The following is a 21,990-nucleotide window of genomic DNA, read 5'->3' on the forward strand; positions in this document are numbered from 1 at the left end:
GAGAGAGAGAGAGAGTGGGGATTGGATAAGGGGGCAAATGAAGTTTCTGAATGAGTGGTTAATGTGGTTACCAAACCCAGAAGACTCCGTCTAGAAACCAAATGCTCCTTTCTCTGTCCGAGCGATTGTGTTTATGAGTACATCACTCCTTTTCATCTTCAAAACCCTCCTCAAAGTTTTCAAGCCTAACATGGATTTTATATGTACTGATCCTCACGTTTACCTGTTCCAACCAAGGCCTTCTAGAAACCTGTCTCTCTCTCTCGATAGATCATAGATGCATAACAAATAGTAACAAAAGATTATGATAATCTTTGATTTACCATGTGGAATTAAAGGGGTTCGCATCTATTGACAAGAGAGATACTCTTTCGCGTTCGGACATATATCTACAAGGAATTACTCAAGCACTCATAAATTTTGAGATATCTTGACAAAGTCAAAAGACCAAGGCACCGTTTGTTTTCGCAAAAAATGAATGATTTCGAAAATAAATTCATAAAAATAATCACTTGTGTCGCTTGAAATTATTAGTCAATGAAAGATTTTTGCTATACCGACAACAGTGTATGTCTAAATATTTTCGTGGACAATGAAAAAGAAAACTCGGTCTTTCATTTTTTTCAAACATAGGTGATCTCTTTTAGGAAAATGATCTCCAAATCATTCATTTTTTGCAAAACAAGCATACTCTTATTTGACTCTCTTCTTTCCATTCCAAAATCATCATTCAAAAAATAATTATAAAAAAATTAAAATTGAATTCTATCCTCAACTCAAGCATCCTCTTGCTCCTAGATCACTCATTACCCCTACCAAAATAATCGATGTCCTTTTTTTTAAGGCAACTCTCGATCTTAGGCCGGGCCAGAAGTATCTCCATCTTGCGATACACTTCCACCCCATGGGCTCAACTTAGTTGAAATTCTTTATTATATTTAATTTCATGTATCCGCGACCGCGACCACCCATGCATTTCCAAAGGGAAGAAACGAAAACATCACGAGTGTTATCTTGTCCCACGTCAGAGTTCCCCTCCTCTTTGTGCAGTTAACAACATAGCATAATCCTAGGATTGGTCGAAATCTGGAAAAAAGTTTCAGAAAAGTCTTATACCTATTGCATTTGTGTCAATTATGTCCTAAACTTTATAACCGTACCAATTTAATTCTAAACCTTTTGACCTAGAGCTGATTTAGTCTTGCGGGTTAGTTTTGGCTGGATATTGCTGACATGAATACCGGCTAGTCTACGTGACACTCGACGCTAACGTGGATATTTTTATTAATATTTCAATAATTTTTTAGTTTTTATTTCTTCTTTCTTTTTTTCGTTTCTTTTCTCTCCTCTCCTTTTTTTAATCCCTGGTGAGGGTTGGTCTTGCTTGAGCGAAGGTGTCCCTCATTGGCACAGGCGACAGTCGGCCTCGGGACTGTTGGGGTATGATTCATACTCCCTATAAATAGAAAGGCACAGAGGTCCCACTTAGGCAGCCCTCGCTGACCACTAGAGGAAAGAAGAGAAAAAAAAGAAAGAAAAATAAATAAATTGAAAATTATTAAAACATTCTTAGAAAATTTCCACGTTATTGCTTGCCAATATTCACGTCAATAATATCTGGCCAAAACTAGCTTGAAGAATTAAATTGGCTCTAGTCAAAAGGTGTAGGACTAAATCGGCCAAATTAAAATGTTTACAATTGAATTGAACCAATGCAATAGGCATAAGACATTTCCTCAGCGAAATCCATGCCATAAATCTTGACCACTAGTGTCCGTTAGTAGATTATGTAGTAGACAAAAAAAGGTGTGTTATTTAAATTTTCATTGTACTTATTCCTTTAGGAAAGTTACCAAAGAACTTATAGAACTATTGCATTTGTGTCAATTCATTCATAAACTTTTTAATTTAGCGAGTTAAGTCTTAAATATTTTGATGATTTTTCAATTTTGTTCATCAGACCAATTTTCATCGATAATCACTAGCATGGACAATTTTAAAAAAATTGATTTTTTATATTTTATATTTTTTTCTTTTTTTTTTTTTTTTCCTTTTTTTTCTTTGTTGTGACTAGGGAGGGCCCAGCGACCCTCGCCGGCCACTAGACGAGGGCCTGCAAGCCCTCGCCGGCCGCGGGCAAGGTGAGCCTCGCCCGGATCCGGCAAGGGCGATCCTCACCCAAGTGAGATTGTCCTACATTTGTGGCCACAATGGCGTCCCTCACCCAACCCTTCTCGGCTATCGCCCGATATCGGCCATCGGCGAAAAGGAAAGAAAAAAAAAAGAAAAAAAATACAAAGTTCAAAAAAAGTAAAAAGAAAAAAATTAAAAATTATCCATATTATTGCCAGTATGCTACATAGGACAGTCAGCGCTAATTGGATCGTCATGTCAGCATATTTTGGTCAAAATTGGCCATAAGGATTATATTGCCAAATCGTTAAAAATTTCAAGATTGAATTGGTACAATTAAAATATTTATGACTGAATTGACACAATTGTAATATGTTTATGACTTTTTTTTAGTAATTTTCCTTATTCTTTTCTTCTACACACCTTCATGATTTCTCGTTATCCTCTCGTTTCCAAGTGTTATAGGCTGTCATCGACATCTTTATGCATCTTCATTACACTTAAGGATGTCAGAGAGAAATGAGACCCGTATCAAGTAATTATGTAAGAGATGTGGAGTTGGTTGGAAACTCAATTAGTTAGGCTTTTACCCCAGCTCATTAAAATATTCAAGTACGAATTTTCATTTGGGGAAATTAATGTGTTAACCCAATTCTTCAGTTTCAACACATGAACAAACAAACATATTTTGTTTTGTAGTGTATACATTAATTTTGGCAAGAAAAGAAATCAAAATATGCTTATCCTCATCTTCTAAGTGTTAGATGATGGGCAAGCCATGGTCAACAAAATTGCAACAATGCCCAACCATTTTATGACAATTTTCACTTTAATCACGCCATAATTAGGAAGAACACATTGGTCACAACATTGCAAAAGAAAATTTCCTATCTTCTTTTCTTCCTCTTTGTGATGGAGAGGAGTTTCCATACTGTCGTGACCCATGAAGAGATCTATCGTAAACCGATTCAGAATGATCGCATAGATAATAGAAGAAAAATAGATGGCGTACGGTTTATCCAGGTTCACCCCAGAATAGGGTTACGTCCTACAAAGAGATTTCACTATGATTTGGTTTACAGCTGCACAACTCGTTACAATGATTAGCAAAAGCGAGTATATATATATGCCATAAACGGGCCGAAAACATAATCTATCAGAAACCTCTTTAATCCCTCAACATATGGGCAAACTTAAACCAAAGCCCAAACCCGTTGAGGTTTGAGGGGCGCTGCCCCCGAACCCCGGCCGGTTCACCGGCGAGCAGGGCGGCGGTCCGCCGACCGGGTAGCGAGACACCCATATCGAGGGCGCTGCCCCTAAACCCCCGCATCCCGTGCGCAGGGGTCACATGTCGTCGGATCATACTTCGGTTTCTCTAAGCTCAAGTGAGCATGCCCGATGTGAGAAACAAGGATCCCCGAAGTATTCGCCAATATCATTCCTCCCAACAACCCATACCCAGTTAGAGATAAGGGCTGATGGATTACTAAGCCGTCTAAGTAGCCTTAGCTCGGGTTCTATTAAACTCATACCAAATCGCAACTAGGGATATCAAATTGATCACAATACGATCCGTGACATGTGTAAGTGTACATATAAAGGAGTCGCCATCGGTCTTTGGAGAAAGTAGACGAAAAAACCTATCAAGCAGTCCGGAGAAACCAAACGATTCCATGCAACTAGAGATAAAGGGTTCGGTGATATGGTTACGTTGTCGTTCCCATCGACGCCCTTTCGATACCGCAGTTGGCCATTTTTCTAACGTGCTCATGCAGATTTTCAATTCATTTTCAAACTTATGAAGTAAAACCAATGCTAGGTGTTCACGTAGGTTGTTTTTGTCTTTTTCTATTTTTTTAAGACTAAGTCTAAAGTACCTAAATATAGGCAAATCGCAAATCACAAATCATGAAAACTAAATGTGTAATCAAGATAAGCATGGCATGATAAATCGCAACTCAAACCCTAATAAAGCCTTAAGGGCGTAGAGAGAATTATGGTTTGGATATAATTTGAAACTTGTTTGTAATTTTTCTAAAAAGGGAAAAAAAAAATATATGAATTCAAAGGAATCTAAGTCTAAACTAGGCAAATGGCGTCAAGCTAGGCTTAGGGGTGAGCATGGACCAAGTGGGTAGGGTCCATACCTAGACCCTTAAATCGACCATGTTATAACTGGTTCCCGAGTTTTGGAACCTAGAACCGAATTGTTTGTTACGGAACCTATTTTGGAGCCAATCCGATTTTTCGGTCCGGTTCCGGGGTCTACCCGAGAACCTGTTTTTCTTTTGTTTCTTTTTTTTATTTTCTTTTTTCATCAAAATAATATGAGTATCAATGAACTCATTTCGCTCTGGATAGCTGCACCGGTGTTAGTGAGATGCAAAAGAGAGGTGACAACGAGAGGCTATGGTGGCTAGTCTAGTAAAAATAAGACAAAAGGCAACAACGAGCCGTGTTGCATCATTGCGGCGCCGATGATGGTGACAACAAGAGGCGAGCCGATAGCGGTGACAACGGGAGAGAGAGAGAGAGAGAGAGAGAGAGAGAGAGAGAGAGAGAGAGAGAGAGAGAGAGAGATGAGATGAGAAATACGAAACAAAGGAGGGGAGGGGCAAGGCTGGCAAGTACGACTAAAGTTTCTTTTTTTAAAAGGTAGCTAAAAACCTATTCTAAAACCGATCCAGATGGGTCTCTACCTAAAATCGGAAACCGCACCAGTTTGAACGGGTTCCCAAAAAGTGGAACCGATTCCCCGGTCTTATTTTTCGGATGGTCCGATTCGGATTCTAGGTAAACCCGATCCGATTGCACACCCCTAGCTAGGCTAAGCTAAGCCTTCCCTATTTTTGAGGTATTTTCTGAATTTTTCTGATTTTTTAAGGGATTTTTTAGAATATTTTATTATGTTTTCAATTTTTTTTTATTTTTATTGTTATTTATATTTTATAATTTCTTTTTGATTTTACTTAATTCTGGAAAATTCTCCATATCAGGCTAGGTGATTCGACTCGTGCCATGGGTACCCAACCTGGGCCTTAAGAGCTCGGTTGGTCTAAAACTATATAGTTTTAGATATATTTTTTTTTTATATTTTCTTGTTTTATTCTATCTTTTTTAGATTTTTTATATTCTGATTAAACCTGAGAGTAACACATGTCTGGTCGGGGTTGTCAACAAAACCGACCCGATCCGGTCAACAAAACGTACCTCTTGGGCCTCTCCACTCAAATTATCCAATTTTTTTTTTAATTTTTTCATTTATTTTTTTTTTTATCTTTTGATTATCCTACATGGCGCCCATGTATGCACCACGTATACACCATGTGGCGCGTTGACCAGCCAACGGAGGTTGATTGGTCAACAGTTCGCCGGGAAAGATGACTGATAGGTGCCGCAACAGTATAAATTCCGGCCAAAATGGCCGGAATCTCGCTGGATGACCAAAACGTGCCTAATCGCATGATTTCCTCCGTCAAACTTGGTCAAAACTACCTAATGAATAACATAAAAGTCATCATATGACCAAAACGAAGGTTATAGACGTCCATATCAGATCTCACAATCCCGGCTAAACTTCAATTTTCCGTTAAGGTATGATTTTTACATGTTGGCCATTCAATCTTGAATCTAATCAATCAGGAAGCATCATTGAAGGTTTGAGAACTTACCTTGGTGGCCTTGAAACGAGGCTGCCATTAGTTGGTGGTCGTCGGTCCTGCGAACCTCAGAGGCTCGGCCGAGCCATTCTCAACTAAGTCAACGCAGAAAAATCACATCGCTAGGCTTAGTGGAGGTCCTAGACACGATTCTCAGCGAGAATAGCAGGATAATGCATTCGGATCTCACGACTAAAAATCAGAACTCAAAAACGAGTCTAACATACTTTTCATCAAACATGCGATATGCAAGCTCTAAAAATCACTAAAATGCAAATAAAGGAGGTCCGCCAGTAAAACCGAACCGAATGATCGCCTAATCTAGTCTACTCAAATCATCAACAGCATCGATATCTATCTAGTTTGGCTCGGTTGATCGAAGGCCAAATCAAGCCAAAACTCACAGCGCATTGAACAGAGAACAGAGCTTTGAAAGCCGTACCTGCGATGGAGTCGCGTCTGCTTCAATGGCGACGATCGGAGTTCGATGATCACCACAGAGCTCCTTAGGACTTTGATGAAGCATAATCGAAGCTCGGATTCACGTGATTTCCTCGCGAACGGCAGTGATGGTCTGGTGAAGGGACACGCTGAACACAGCTCGACAGGAGCTCGGCTGAGCTCGAATCTCTCTCATTCTCACTCTCGAATCTCTCTCTGGCTCACAGAATATTTTTGTGCGCAAATGAGCTCCTCCGTACGCTGGCTTGTGCGGATGCACTTGATTGCCCTCTCTAACAAACTCTCCCGCCCAAATTTGATTTGCCAGCCTGTTCTCACGTGCGCCTCACGTGTATTCGCCAGCTCGATCACGTCGGAACTGCTTGGGTGAGTCGCCGATGGCTGATCATGGGTTGGGTGTTCCAAATTGATGCTCAATTTGGTGCTTCTTCCCTCGGGTCCTTTAGTCGCGCGAGCAGAAGAACCAATTTTGGTTCTATGCGTGATTGAGTCAACCGGGTTGACCAGTCGGGTTAGACCGACCCGACTGACCCAGTTTGGCAAAAATTGCAGATCTCCAAACCTAAATCGACCTTTTCTATGCATTTTGAAGTCAAAATTGATTTTTAGGGCATGATAAAGACTTAGGCATGAAGAGTTTTGGACCAATTGGCTTGATTATGTGCTAAGTCCCTAAAATTTTGTGACAATTTAAGTGTAAATTGGTAAATTAAAGCCCTTATTAAACATTTCTTGCAAATATGACATTGCCAAGGGTTTATTATGATGAATTATCGTTGGGTAAAGGTTCATTTTTTTTTATTGAAAATGGCCAGTTGAACAAAAGCCCTTGATTAGGTCCAAAATGCCTCAAAATTAGGTCAAATTTTGATTGTCCAAAATGTAAAATTGGTTCTACTAAAGTGCAATTAAAGGTTCCTAGATAAAATGTCATAACTGTCTCAAAGTAAGATAATGACTTTAAGGAGCTCTTGTGCTTTGGCTGGATAAGGGAATAAATTCTCAAGATTGGAGAAAACTATGATCCTAATCGAATTTTACAAAAATGAAGTGGCCAAAAATAAATTTAAATTAAAATAAGACAAATGACTATTTTTTCCAGATTTTTCTGGCCACGCTTCGTATTTTTCTCAATTTTGGCTATTTTTTAAATGAAAAGAAATTTTGAAAAATATGACAATATTTATTTTTTGGTCAAAATTGATTCCTTAGATGTGACCAAGGTATCCAAAGTTTATTTTTGAATTTTTTATTTTTAATTATTTGTAAAAAATTAAAGTAATAAAAAATTAGGTGTTAACACATGTGATACGCGAATGGAAGAGAGTCACAAGCCAACATTGACAACTTAATGAAGCTCTCGATTCCATGATCTTATTGTGAAAATTATCCGAAAGTCCTAAACCTATTGCACTATTGTCAATTCAAGCATAAACCTTTTAATTTGCCAATTGAGTCCTAAACCATTTCACGTTTTGTTGATTGAGTCCGTCTGGCTAATTTTGACTAGAAACTGCTAATGTGGACTTCGGACGTCCAACATGACATAATTGGCGCTGACGTAGATCATTTTTAATTATATTATATTTTTCAAATTTTTTATATTTGTATGTTTTTTTTTTCTGCTTTCCTTCTACTTTTGTCCTCCGCCAAGTCTCGTTGATGGCCAGCGGAGGTTGCCGGCCTCGGGGAGAGTGACCCTCATCGGCTTAGGCCCGGTGTCCCTCCATTGGACACCGATGAGGTCACCGGCCATCGACGAGGCTTGGTAGTGGCCGGCGGAGGGAAAAAGAAAAAACAAAAGGAAAAAATGAAAACAAATAAAATGAAAAAAGAAAAAAATTAATAACAATGGAAAAATATTAAATAATATTGAATATTGTTCATGTCAGCACCTGCCGTGCCACATAGGATGGCTGACGTCCATGTCAAGAATTTTTGGTCAAAATTGATTGGATGGAATCAATTGGCAAAACGTCAAGTGTATTGGGTTTAGAACTTTTTGGACAATTTTTCTTGTTCTTCTCTGATAAAATATTTAATATTAAACCAATCTTTCATCTATTAGCTTAGGCATTTAGATTAATTGACAATTGTCCCACAAAATCTCACCTCCTATCACGGGAGGAGGCCCCGAGTTCAAATCTTTTCAGGCCTCATTTGCCTCCCCAATTAAATACGTCCACGCCCATTTGCCTCCGCAATTAAAATATTTAAATATTAAACAACGTTTTCATCTAATAAATTAAACTTTTAGAATCTCACAAAATCTCACATTCTCCATACATATCATGAGACAGCTATGTAAAATACCCTAGCCTATTTTTCTCCTGCCGATCCCGCTATTTAAACGCGCAATTCGAGCTTTTTCTAAGCCATGTATCGTATTTCCGAAAAAGAAAAAAATAGACAAAAGGGGCTGCTGCTTTTTACATGTTAACATTTGATTAGGTGTCCCTAAGTTTGGCACGAAAAAAAAAGAAAAAAAATGGGCGTCCATACTAATCGACTAGAAAGCAGCCGCCAAGAAACCTTAATTAGCAAGTTAATTAAGAGGGAGAAGAAAGAGCATAATTGAAAGAAAAATAAAAAAATCAGATCGTTTTGTGCAAACAACATATCCAACTTTGTGCGTTTTGGAGGCAAAGAATACTCCGAAGCCTCCCGACCAAGCCGACTAGAGAACGGGCCCAATACAGTCTCTCAACTCTTTCTAGATTCTTTATTAAATCCAATTCTCAAATTTTTTTTTTTTTTTTAATATTTAATGTTGAGTGATAATTCTTTTGCAAAAGTTGAAGCAACATTTTGGATGCGTGTAGCTAGGTTTTGGTCTCTAATTTTTACTTTTGTTTTTACATGAATTTCTTAAAAGAAGGGGGAAAAATAAACAAGGGCTTGATTTTTTTTTTTTTTTTTTGGGTTATTAATAGTGAAGAGTTTTTGTCACTTTAATGCAAAGGGCATTACGTGGAATCTTCTACTTAGTTCATCAAAGTTGACCACGAAGTCTACTTGGGTCGTATCTCCCTGCACCAATCGAAACATCAGCACATCTTTTCCACTTCCATTTTGCAGCCAAACATGTATTTGTCACACATTCTCTTTTTTGCATGGTAAAGAAAGATATGTACTTTTTCTCTTTGGTCCAATCTAAACATGCGCCAAAAACCATGCGGACTTATTAGATGGTTCTCTATAACAATTCCATGATTTATCTAAAAGGTGAATTCCCTAGGTTCAATTTCAGTTCTGTCACGAAATTTTTTGCCTAAAAAAAATAATCAACTTCCACTATAATCGCAAATCTTCCCATGTCCAAAAATCATCGCTAGTTTCTTCAAAATTATCAACATTCGAAGACTGTTATTATTCCAATTGGAAGGTGAGAGTGTTGGTGAAGACGTAGGTTCTGATAATGAACCTCTAACCAGCCCCGGTGTTGATAATTTTAAAAAATTATTAGCAATTTTCAGACTCAAAGGCAAATTCGGGACGATAGTGAAAGTTCGTGATTTTTTTAGACAAAAAAAAATTTATAGAGGAATTGATATTAGACCTAAAGTTGAGGGATTTTTAGGGAATAAGTATTATCTAAGGCTTCCAAACGTCTATAAAGCATTAGGACATGATATATTTGTGGTACTTATATTTCATGATTAACAAGCAATTCTCTCTTTTTCTTGAAGTAGAAAAATATGGATTCATGAACTACCCACTAACATTACGGATCACTGCCACATGGTATGGGAAAAGAAGAAGGGTAAATTAGGCACGCAAAAAGGAATTTCATGGACCATGAACAAAGCAAACCAAACCAAACCAAAGTTAGTGCTTTTCCTTTCCTTTATATTTCTTATCTAGGAGTGCTTTGTGTCTTTTTATGTTGGAGGAGACTCACACTCATTGGAGAGATTAAGAGATCATCAAGAAAGAAAATGCCATGTTCCAAAGAAGAAGCTCTTCAGAGGCTCTTCTATAACATCTCCAGCTCCTTCCAACTCCTCTTCTTCTTCGTCTTTGTCTCTTCAACTTTGCTATCCAAGCTTTTCCACTTCTTTGCAAACATATCCTGGTTTCAAAGGTACCGCGTAAAACTGTACCTCGATGTCGGTTTTTCTTAATTCAGTCAAAACTTAATGATGTTTGTTCAAGCTCTGTGCTGAATTCTATGTTTCGCAGGAATCAAGCTGAACATGAGGATTGCTTCTCCGAGGAGGATGTTGAAGAAGAAGACGAAGAAGAAGAAGAAGAAGAAGAGATTCAAGAACACTATGAGCAGAGCAGGTATTACCAAGTGGGCACCAGGGAAAATGACTTGGTGGCTAACATTATTCATGGTGGAGAGGGTCTGCTGTTCTACCATAATGGTGTCAATAGCCCAAAAAGACGTAAGACTCTTCTCATGGAAGAAGAAGGAGGAGGAGGAGGAGAGACTGATCACGAGGAGCAATTAGTTCATGAAGAGACTGATGATAGCAACACCACCCATGAGCTGGTCTCTGCTCAAGACTCGTCCATTGGCCATCATGATTGGGAAAGTGAAGTGGAAGAAGATGTTGTTGAAGAGGAGGTTCCAACCGCCGATTCTCTTCGGGATTCCGGTCCAACCGATGATGTTGGACTGACTTCCCGAACAGACGCGGACCGACACAAGAATGACATGGCCCATGATGTTGGAAAACACGAAGGTACAATGCGAGAATCAGGTCCTTTGTATCTCGATATTTGTTCATAATGATGCAGTGCTAGTTCTGATTATTTGACTTTTCTGATGTTGTGCACAAGATTGCTATGACCAAGAATATTGGAAGAAGGAAGAGAGGACTGATCATTTCTCAGGAAATAAAGGGAAGCAGAATGCTTTTGTGCAACCCCAGTTGGAATTGGAGAATAGAAGGTCTCAAATCATGATAGAGAAGGACGGCGACGAGGAGATTTTTGGCGACTCGTGCACTGTCGGGTCTACTTCAAAGAGCTCCTCTGAATGGAGGAGCTCCATAAACTGCAGAGATTCGGGGACCGAAGACCCGTTCTCTTCCTCGTCGCGGCGAAGTTGTCCGAAATGGGAATCCTACACCGTTTTTCAGAAATACGATGAGGAGATGATGTTTCTAGACAGAATCACTGCGCAAAAGCTTCACGAAACTGGTAATCTCAAATTATTTAGTACTTTAACAATCTGCCCGGTACAATATGATGACCAACTCTTGAAAAAGCTTAGTCAAATTAATTTTTTTCAGAGTCATTGAGGTCAATCAAAGTGTGTCCTAGATCAATATCAGAGAGGATTGTCCACAAAATCGCAACCATAAACAAGAAGCCGCCAGATATCCGACAGAACCCATATCGAGAACTGGAGGCAGCATATGCAGCTCAGATTTGCTTGACATGGGAAGCTCTAAATTGGAACTACAAGAACTTCCAGAGCAAGCGGGTCGCTCGCCATGACTTCGATCCCGGATGTCCTGCTCATATTGCGCAACAATTTCAGCAATTCCAAGTTCTCTTGCAACGCTACGTAGAGAACGAGCCTTATGAGCAGGGCCGGCGACCCGAAGTCTATGCTCGGATGAGGCTTTTGGCGCCAAAACTACTTCAAGTGCCGGAATACCGAGGTAATAGTTCAAAACCGAAGGAAAAAAGAACATGCTGCTTTATTATTTTTCAATTTCCTACGGTGAAGTCCTCGCTTATACAGTGAAGCATGAAACAAGATAACATTTGTCTTGCTATGTTTTCCGAGAAAAATTAAGCATCTCTTTCTGTTTGTTCTTGCTTATCTTATAAAAGATTCTGAAGATGATCAAATTAAGGAGGATGGTTTCCGGTCGAGGATTTCGTCGGGGGCATTCCTCATGATAATGGAAGACTGTATCCAGACGTTCATGAATTTTCTCAAGGCCGATAAGGCCGGACCCTGCCAAGTATTAGCGGCCTTCTTCAAGAGGCACAGAAGAAGCTCCGTTGATGCTGCACTTCTTACCCTCATGAAGAAAGTCAATAACAAAGTAAGTCTCTATAGTCTAGGTCTTTCATTGGTGATTCGGCATTAACACATTAATAAACTTATCTAATGTTATCTTATCTCTTTGGTATTCATATATTATACATGATCAAGGGTCATCCATTCAACTTTTATCTTTTGAGCAGAAGAAGATGAAGCTCAATGATCTTCGCCGGACGCGGAAATGCATGAGGAAGAGGAAGCTCAGCGTGGATGAGGAGATGGAGATACTGATGGGCCTGATAGACCTGAAGGTGGTGTCTAGGGTTTTGAGGATGAGTGACTTGGGTGAAGAGCAGCGTCATTGGTGTGAAGAGAAGATGAGCAAAGTTAGGGTTTCGCAAGGGAAGCTGCAAAGGGATTCTTCACCACTTTTCTTCCCATCACATTAGCCCCACCATTGACTTTTCTAACACATATTAATTATTATTGCTTTGATGACTGGGTGATGGAGATGCATGAGTGTGCACGAAAGTGAATATCCCTAGACACCCTTTTGTAAATACTTGCAAAGGAAGGAAAAGAAGAAGAAATAAAGAAGATCACAATGGGAGTGGGACCTGCAAAATCAAAGTGATTACACATGGGTGACAAGGAATTCTGGAGAGACATGGAATCTAAGAAGGGAAGCGTGATTTAAAGCTGGTTTGGTGATAGGATCATATGAATATTGAAAGTGAAAGGCCAAAGGCAAAGCAAGGAACATGTAAGATAGAGACAAGAGTGGCTTTAGCTTTTCAAATTAGGGTGATTTTACCTTTGGGGGATGGAATTAAAAAGCAAAGAGGTGTACAAACCAAAGCTGCAAGATTTGGAGTGGGAATTGCATAAAAAAGTTGGGGGGGTCATCACATGGGAAGCGTCAAAAAGGGAATAAATCAAAGTTGTGTGGACTGGCAAAGAAGACCCCCACTTTGATTTGGGGGAGATAGAAAATAAAAATGCAATAAATCAACAATAAAGATGGCTATGGACAGGATGACATTTCATGATTCATGGAAAAAGTGCAAAAAAAAAAGGAAAAGGAAAAAAAAAGTTCTTGGAGTTGGGTCATGATGAGATGTCTCACTAGCTTGGATTCGTTGACCGATAAAAAGGAAATTCATTTACTAAGTGCTAGAGCAGTCTTACTTTATGTCAAAGATGGTAGCTATGGTGTAATTTTGATAATATCTTGTGTACTTGGAAAAATTAGATGTCTTACCATTTGCCATGGATTTCAATATTTACTTTGTCTCTCAATACATAAGAGCTGAGATGGACCCGACACATCATTGAAAGTCATTTCATTACTAGCCATGTGATCAACCTTTGGCCGGAACGTGTTTCTCACCATCTGAAGTTATATCCAAAGTGTAAGTCAATTATCAAAAAAATACTATCTTTCCACTCTTGAATATTCATACACGAAAAGTAAAAAAATAAGTAAATAAAAAGACATTAACAAAATAGTTTTCGTCAAAATCTACATCAGTAACAGGAATGATCGAGATGGTGCCTAATTGACAATTGGTATCTGGTAGCCGGATCAACAAGCGAGCAACAAAATTTGATATGTACAATCTCTCAGATAACCAAAAAAGAGAGAGAGAGAAAGAAAGATAGAACGTCTAACGCCTATTTACATGATGTTGTCCATTTGAACTCGTACTGAAATGGGCAGAAACGGAAATATGAATGCATTAACAGAAAAACTGTGGCCGAGTGAAGTGATTGGGGCTATATTCACAAGCCAGGAGACGGGTCCGGAAAACAGCGCCGTTCTAATTCGACTTCTTGTTTTACTGCCACCGTCGCGGCGGTTTGAGTAAAGTAGAAGACCCGGTCGGAGTGGTCACGGTTTTCCTGGCACCTGATACAAGATAGGAACACACATTCAGTTAAACGTTTGGTTTCAAAGAGAGCACACCTCTAAGAAGTGGGAGCTTTACTTGTCGAAGCCTTCAATGATTCCCGAGAGGCCGACTTTCGCAAGGGCGGAGGCACTTTAAGTCCCGGCTTTGGCCTGAAAAAGACAGAGCAAGTTAGCAGAATGACATATCGATTCAAACTGAATCTAGAATGATTCTGCATGGAACTACAGGAATCAAATTTTCTGATCATGGCAAAGTTAAGATTGTCCCGACATTACATTTTTCGGTTTCTATTTTTCCTTGTGTTAGAGAGAGTGACTGAGAGAGAGAGAGAGAGTTACTTCTCTAAGCTATCTGGCCGGTCAGCGGCATCAGACGACATACTATTTTCAGCAGAGCAATCCGAAACATCACTTGTTCTCTCCTCATATTCTTGGTCCCCATACCTATCATCCCCAGGGACATGCAAATCGGATTCATAGTGTCTATCGCCGTGCGCCGAAGCATTCTCAGGATCATTCAGTCCTACACCCTTGGAGGGAATTTGGCTTGGAGAGGAAGGATCGTATGGCGAGGCCACGCTGCGCTTTTCTACCGCGGGATACACGTTTTTGAGATCCTTAAGCAACTGCAACCGCTCAATCTCCTCGTCTTTCTTGGCGATGGTGTCTCTTAGAGATGCCACCTTCATACGAAGCACGTAATTAAGTACAGGACTACAGAATTTACATTGTGTCCATGGACTATCGCTAAGGAATTCCAATGCGAGACAGAAATTACCTGCTGCATCAGCTCCCGGACATCCTTGCCGTCTTTACTACTCCTCGCTGCCCCGAGCTCAACCCCAGAGACTCTCTCGGCGAATTTCAAAGTACTCATACTTTCTGAATACGATAACACATCGGGATTGAGCTGCACAAACATCAGTGTTTTTGCTTGACCACCTGCGACAAGAATTGGAAATCACACGTTCGAGGTTCTTGTCAGTTGTCCACTCTTAAGTACTTGTCAATTTTCCACTCTGAAGTACTTGGACTATTCTACAATCTTATGGAGACAAGATAAGCAGCTTCAAGGAACTTTTAAGCAAATTACCCAAAGAAGTCTGTAGGACTTGAGTGAGCTTGCTATTACGGTAAGGCACGTGAGGACTCTTCTGCGAAAGAGCGAAAATGACGTCTCCGAGGGCGGAGAGTGACTTGTTTATATGCTGTGCCTCTTTCAGTCTGTCACCAGTTACTTCTGAGCGGTCCACTCTTTCGCTTCCTGCAAGATCTACCAAGTGAAGATTACCATGTGATGTACTTCCAGTCTTCACATCCGTCCCCCGAACATGCACAGTCACAATGCTGTCACCACCAAATTTAAGAGAAAATTACGGCTCGGAACCACAGAAATGCATTAGGATTTAGAACATCAAGAGACAAACAGAACATCGGATCAAGAACCTATGCGAGCGGCTACTTCTCTCATTCAATGCTGTGGCGCCGACGGCCCTATTCTTAAGCCCTATGTCCATTAGTTCAATAACATCCGAGCTCGCTCTGACAGGATGCATGCTAGCATCTGGAACAGCTATACCACTCACCTGAGAGACTGACGAAATCCCTAGCGTAAGCATGTTAACGAAAACCAAGTAGCAGAGCCTGGAATCAATTGTTCCTATTTAAGTTTGGACTTTTTCTGCAATGAAAACTAACAAATCTTATCTTAATTAAAGTAATTATAATACTGTAAAAGGATATTTCTTCTGAGAGCCGCCACTGGATAGTAGATCGCGCACTTGTTCATTGTAGATCTCAACCATTTGAACCAAGATTTCATATACAATGGCTTTTCTTCTGCTCTCAGAGATATTGAAAAGGTCATTGAGAGCTCGATTGTTAACACCCCAGCTTTCCTTAGTCGCTCCATTAGGACCGCTCTGGCATGGCCATCGCATAACAATGAGTAAGTTTGAAAGGATAACAAATCATTTATCAAGCTACATGCGAATGTAGAGAGTACTCGTACCATCGTGTAGGTTTTTCCCGAACCAGTTTGGCCGTAAGCAAATATGCACACATTATATCCATCAAGAACAGAACGAATGAACGGTTGGACGTCGGAATATACCATCTCTGCCAGCAATCAAGCGAGAAGCAAGACATTCTTAATTTGAGGAACACAAAATCAGAAACTTAAATAAAATCAGCTTAAGAGAAACAAAAATCTAGGAGTCACACATGACTGATTTTTCAACACATATAAACACGGAGACTATTTAAAAAGCACATGATCAGAAACATATAGAGAGAAACCTTGAGAAGCAGCCGGACCATACACCTTATTGAACTTGAACATGCGTTGGCCATCTTTCCCTTGTTTGGAGGGATTAGCGACAACCAACTGTCCATCATCACCAGTACGTTCGACGATCGACTGTTTTCCACTCTGTCCAGAAATTAGGGGCCTAATCCTACAAAACACTCTGATATTACCTGTCCAACGCAAAAGCTAAATCAATCAAAAGCTGCGACCCTTATGAATCCCACATGTATCAGGAGTGCGAGTCGAAGTTCACGAACCTTTTAGATCTTGAACCTCATTAAATAGCCTCCTATTTTCAGCAAGAACTTGGTGATAGTTCTCTGCGGCATCACCTAATGCTTCAACCTCTAGTCCTGCAATAAAAAAAAAATTGAGCAGACTTTTAAAATCATTCCATAAATTTTAATAATTTGCATCGATGGAAGGAAAAATTTTAGTAAACCAACCAACGCTGTTGAATTCCTCTGTGTAGCTTCTTTGGGTAACCAGAAGTTCATGCTTGATGGAATTGAAAGAGACCCTTAGTTCCTGGAGGCTTTAGTCATTTAGAGGCACGTGTGTATCCACAACAGCATGAAAATCAATTCCAGAGACAGAGAAGATGCAGCTTACACGTAGAGCCCCAAACTGAAAATCCATGAAGTCATGGAATCTGTGCTCTTTCTTGTTCCACTTCTGGTTTCTGGATTCCGAATATGCCTCAAGCTGTTTCACCTTATTTATTGAGTCTGCCAAGTCCTGCTCGAGTTTTCTTATCCTGTCTTCAAACTTCATTTTAGCTGCGTTAGCTTCTGTTTCAATTTGCAAGTGACGGAGCTGGTATGTCTTTTTTGCTTCTTCCAGCTCCTGAACCTTAGTACTGTATCCTGCCAAGTCCTGCTCGAGTTTTCTTATCCTCTCTTCAAGCTTCATTTTAGCCGCGTTAGCTTCTGTTTCAATTTGCAAGTGACGGAGCTGGTAAGTCTTCTTTGCTGCTTCCAGCTCCTCAACCTTATTTCTGTATCCTGCCAAGTCCTGCTCGAGTTTTCTTGTCCTCTCTTCGAGTGCCATTTTAGCCGCGTTAGCTTCTGTTTCATTTTGCAAGTGACTGAGCTGGTACGTCTTCTTTGCTGCTTCCAGCTCCTCAACTTTATTTCTGTATCCTGCCAAGTCCTGCTCGAGTTTTCTTGTCCTCTCTTCCAGTGCCATTTTAGCTGCATTAGCTTCTGTTTCAATTTGCAAGTGACCAAGCTGGTGCATCTTCTTTGCCACTTCCAGCTCCTCAACCTTATTACTGTATCCTGCCAAGTCCTGCTCGAGTTTTCTTGTCCTCTCTTCGAGTGCCATTTTATCTGCCTTAGCTTCTGTTTCCATTTGCAAGTGACGGAGCTCATATGTCTTCTTTGCCAGCTCCAGCTCTTGCTTCAATGCCAAAATTTCCAAGTTATGGCTTTCCTTCTCTTTAGTCAATCTAGCTAAGTCCTCATCTTCGAGCTTCCTCTTCTCTTCAATCTTCAATTCTGTCTTGATCTTCTTGGTCTGCATGATGAGAGCACTGCTGAATCATATTGCAAGTGCCCATAAGATGTTCTCGTGGATTCATAATTCTGACAGAAAATATGCACACATAATAAAAAAACTGGCACTTCACCTGGAGTCGCTGAAGCCGATCCACAGAAATCTGTGCATTAACAAAAATACACTATGAATTCTGTATCTGATGTAATCATAAACTGACTATGACCTTCCATTTGAACCAAGTTGATCATTTTACTGACCTCTGTCTCCTCGCAAGGTCCAGTTGCTAGGGCTTCAAGTACCTTAAGCCTAGATTGATACTTCTCCTCACGAGCCTTGAAGAGATTATTTTGCTGAATGCACAGTGCATTTATAAAGCAATCATCTGATAGAATCAATAGAAGCCAAGAATAATTAGATGCATCTTACTGTTCTTAAATGTTCTGCCTGAGTTGATATACGCCGCTCTATCTCCTGCACAACTTTTCTCAAGAGGCACGCGACACGCTGAGTAAGAAAAGAACTAAAAATCATAAATAACAGTTCATTGTAACTATAAACCTAAGTGTATGAATATGTCCACTTTGATTACGAATTGTTCGGCATACATGAGGTATTTCATTGTTTTTCCTTTCTATGCTTTCATCAAGGATTCCATTAACCACACTTAAAAGCGATTGGGTAGGGGCATTCTGCAGGAAAAATCAATGTCAAATTAGGTTAATAATTAGCAGAGCAATTTAAGATAAGCTCATGTGATATCTCCATAAATCAAAACACAAAAGCTTACGTCCAAACTATTCGACTTCATCATCTCTGAGATCTTTGCTGCCGGAAGGTCCGCATATCGACCTTGCTTCAGTTGAAATACTTCATGGAACTTAAGCCCACCATGATGCATTAGCGTAGCTGATGGCTCTGTAATGAAAGTAAAATAATTTAATCCATGCTTCAGCCAAAGGTGTGCAAATGAAAGATACTGTGGGACTGTGCGAGCGAGCGAGCGAGAGAGAGAGAGAGAGAGAGAGAGAGAGACCTGGCATGACAGGACTTCGCAAAGCACGTTGGAATTTTGATTCTGTCAAAGCTTTGCGCCTCTCTTGTCATAACACGCGAGAAGATCATTGTCAAATTAGCTAGGAGAACATCAACCATTTCGAAGATACAGATTAATCTGAACAAATATCGTGGAAAGTACCTGCATTACCATTTGGCATGAGCTGAGCTTGAATCGACAAAAGGCACTCTATTACAGGCTTCATTGATCCCTTCATTGTTAGAACATTCAAAATGAGAACATTATAGTGGAAAAAAATAACTGTTGAAGTTTGTGAAAGCATCAAAGGAAGGGTATCCAAAGATGACTAGTAATCATTTGGCAGAGATTTTCTTCAAATGGCGTATATCAATCTTTGTGTACCCCTATAAACTATATGCATAACAAGGTCATTCTTATCTGTATTACAAGGATCAGCCCCCTCTTTTATGAATTGACAAGCTAGACATTTCTCCTATTTTATTTTGCCCTTTGTAGACTATGCAACTTAAAAGATAGAAAGTCGGAAAGTCCTTAAATGTGTGCATGATGTATGAAATCGCATACAAAAGACAATACCTTCTCTAGGTCTGCGATCTCAAACCTGGGAATCCCCATCTCATCCATTGCTGCTAGGAACCTTTTGATCCGGTCTTTATGAGGGGCTGAAGACTGATCAAAATAACCTCCCTATAAATCTAAGCATGTTTAAAAAAAAATTCCTCATCTTCCAACTGTAGTATCTTCAAAACAAAAAACAAAAGACGACTCATTTACCTCGTTGATGTAACTAGGTCTCAACCTTTTCAAGATCAGAAACAGGACGGACCCATCAATCAAGCTTGATCTCAACTCCTCCTCCGATGCTTGTAGAGGTAAGGCTAAATCAGGACATATGCTGGTCAACCATTCAATGAGGAGCACTCTTTGTTTTGCTGGAGGGAGATAACATTACGGGCAAGTGAGAAACAGAGATGACAGTAGACAGGGATAGGGATAGGGAAATTAGATTTTATTAGCTTCGACCTCACCATCGTTATTCTCGGTGGGAACATTGTCATTGTTCACAATCTGATAGGATCTGTCTGATAACCCATTCTCTTTCATGGACTTTGCTGCTAAAGGTTCCATTGCTAAATCATCAAATTTAGTGTCTGACCACTAATTCCTGTCGCCAACGTAGAGAAGAAGTCGAATGTAGCAGAAAAAGCGAGGTAACCGCAAGGTCGTTCTCGGTGCCTAAAATAAGAGAAAATTTTATGTCAACCATTGCCTAACATGAGCAAATGCAATGAAAGGTCCTCTGGAGCATGCAATTTGCTAGAGTGTGGTTCTACAGGTTGAAAAAGAAGATAGGGCCGATTTCGCCCGAATTGCATTATGTACTCAAAGGACCTTGCAAAAGCATTCCCAGAGAAAAGCTTGATTTCCACCTGAAAGATCTAAGCACACACTAATTACCATTTGAGAAAGGAAGCTCTAAGAACACCAACCAAAAAATACTAGCTTCTGTTCTGGCCCTTTCACCTCTCACTGCATCCTAACGTACATTCCATTGATCATCCTATCTTTGTAACGCTTTACAAGGCAAAATGATGGCTTGAGTGAAGTTGAAAAACAGGAAGAGAAGCAGAATAGTTTGGTAATCGATACAGATGAATCATCTGTGTTTTTGTAAAATGGTGAACAACAAACAGAACAGCAAGCCATGGCATTGTATAGCTAATGCAGGCAACCCTTTCAGACTAGTTGCATCATGAAGCAAGCGAATCGGGGAAAATGGCTCCACCATCTGTCTTACGAAATTATGGTTAAGTAGCTCTAAGAACAGGAAGGCGCCCTGAAAGCATGACAAAGGTAACTTGACAAAGAAGCAACAACAAACTGGGTGAACAACAGTCATTATCGAGTGTCCCGTGACCTCTTAACTGAAAAACAGTAGCAATTGCTAGTTCATATCATGTTAATATCTACTGAAAATCATGTACCCACGATTCATGAAACAAAAACCTTAGCAAGAATATGCTTCTTGCATAGACTTCAGGATCTACACGTGGATATCCAGTCTACTTAACTGTCCGCTCTAGTCCGGCATTTTTCCTCCATCTACAGAGGGAAAACTTGTAACACAATACGTTTCTTCCTTCTTTAGTTCCTCATTTCCTATTTTGTACCGTGGGGAGGCGCAATCTGACGCGACCAAAGAGTGCAATCCATAAATACCGGAAACCTATCATGTGAAGAACCATATAAAAGAAACCTGACCTGCAGGAGACAGATGCTTGATTGTCCCCAGTGGATGCTCAACCTCCAAGAGACACTATATCCACTATATTGAGTTTGCTCTATGAAGCCGATTTTGAAGGATTTCAAATCCGGCCGTGCAAGAAACTGCAAGAACAATCACAAAGAGTGTTTTTGGCAATTGCAGCAGTGAAACTGGACAGATAACAAAGAAACCAACAGAAAGAAACACCCAATTGTACAGAAGATCGACATTGATGGCGAAATTCATAATGCGGCTCCACAAAGCAGATTTTATTTCTCATCCGGATTGACCCAAAAGGAAAAACTATGATTACCCAGATACTGTTTAACCTTACTCTTGATGATCCCCCTCACAGGAGCCAATCAGAACAACCATGATGATCATCAACAAGTAAAAAAGCACAGCAATGCAGATTGCTAAACGGGGAAGAAGAAGAAGAACGAAAAGAAAAGAAAATCAAGAATGTGAACAGCACAATGCAAGAAGGAATCAAAACCTGAGAGAAGAGAACAGACAGAGACAGAGAGAGACGTGAAGCTGAGAGCACGTTGATGAAGTTGCATGAGAGCCAAGAAGACCCGGATTTAGAAAATTCCCTCAACTCTTTTCGTAAAGATTAAATTTTTCTACTTTAAGAATCAATTTCCTGAGCGAGGCGGTGTGTTTGATTGGTCTTCCGCGTACTCTGCTTCATCGTTCAAAGCCTCCTTCAGGGGAAGGCGAGAGAGCCCTTGAAAGTCGGAGCTTTTTCTACACGCTCT

General features: G+C 40.0%; 2 protein-coding genes across 5 annotated transcripts; one reads left to right on the top strand and one right to left on the bottom strand.

Moving 5' to 3' along the window:
• Positions 1–10,128: 10,128 nt before the first annotated feature.
• On the top strand, positions 10,129–13,406 carry LOC115745130. Its single transcript, XM_030680538.2, has 6 exons — positions 10,129–10,341; positions 10,440–10,948; positions 11,046–11,408; positions 11,501–11,875; positions 12,051–12,268; positions 12,411–13,406. The coding sequence occupies exons 1-6, from the start codon at positions 10,196–10,198 to the stop codon at positions 12,654–12,656; spliced, it is 1,857 nt and encodes a 618-aa protein (XP_030536398.1). The 5' UTR covers positions 10,129–10,195; the 3' UTR covers positions 12,657–13,406.
• A 321-nt stretch (positions 13,407–13,727) lies between these two features.
• LOC115743313 (kinesin-like protein KIN-14C) lies at positions 13,728–21,990 on the bottom strand. Of its 4 annotated transcripts, none has more exons than XM_048281304.1 (23): positions 21,726–21,990; positions 19,992–21,351; positions 19,738–19,895; positions 19,540–19,650; positions 19,132–19,192; positions 18,961–19,023; positions 18,715–18,842; positions 18,533–18,616; positions 18,354–18,431; positions 18,185–18,277; positions 18,058–18,066; positions 17,040–17,945; positions 16,874–16,955; positions 16,685–16,780; positions 16,418–16,597; positions 16,131–16,237; positions 15,862–16,041; positions 15,566–15,729; positions 15,213–15,466; positions 14,898–15,061; positions 14,459–14,802; positions 14,196–14,269; positions 13,728–14,116 (listed from the first exon to the last, which is right to left on the bottom strand). In XM_048281304.1, exons 2-23 carry the CDS (start codon positions 20,089–20,091, stop codon positions 14,046–14,048), a joined length of 3,507 nt encoding a protein of 1,168 aa, XP_048137261.1. In that variant the 5' UTR covers positions 20,092–21,351; positions 21,726–21,990; the 3' UTR covers positions 13,728–14,045. The 4 variants fall into 4 exon arrangements, with proteins under 4 accessions (XP_048137261.1, XP_048137260.1, XP_048137262.1 ...); XM_048281303.1 differs by having other exon boundaries at positions 19,123–19,192; XM_048281305.1 differs by lacking the exons at positions 19,992–21,351; positions 21,726–21,990 and having other exon boundaries at positions 18,961–19,019; positions 19,123–19,192; positions 19,540–19,658; positions 19,738–19,878.

The sequence above is a fragment of the Rhodamnia argentea genome, chromosome 6, assembly GCF_020921035.1.
Source record: "Rhodamnia argentea isolate NSW1041297 chromosome 6, ASM2092103v1, whole genome shotgun sequence".
NCBI lineage: Eukaryota > Viridiplantae > Streptophyta > Magnoliopsida > Myrtales > Myrtaceae > Rhodamnia > Rhodamnia argentea.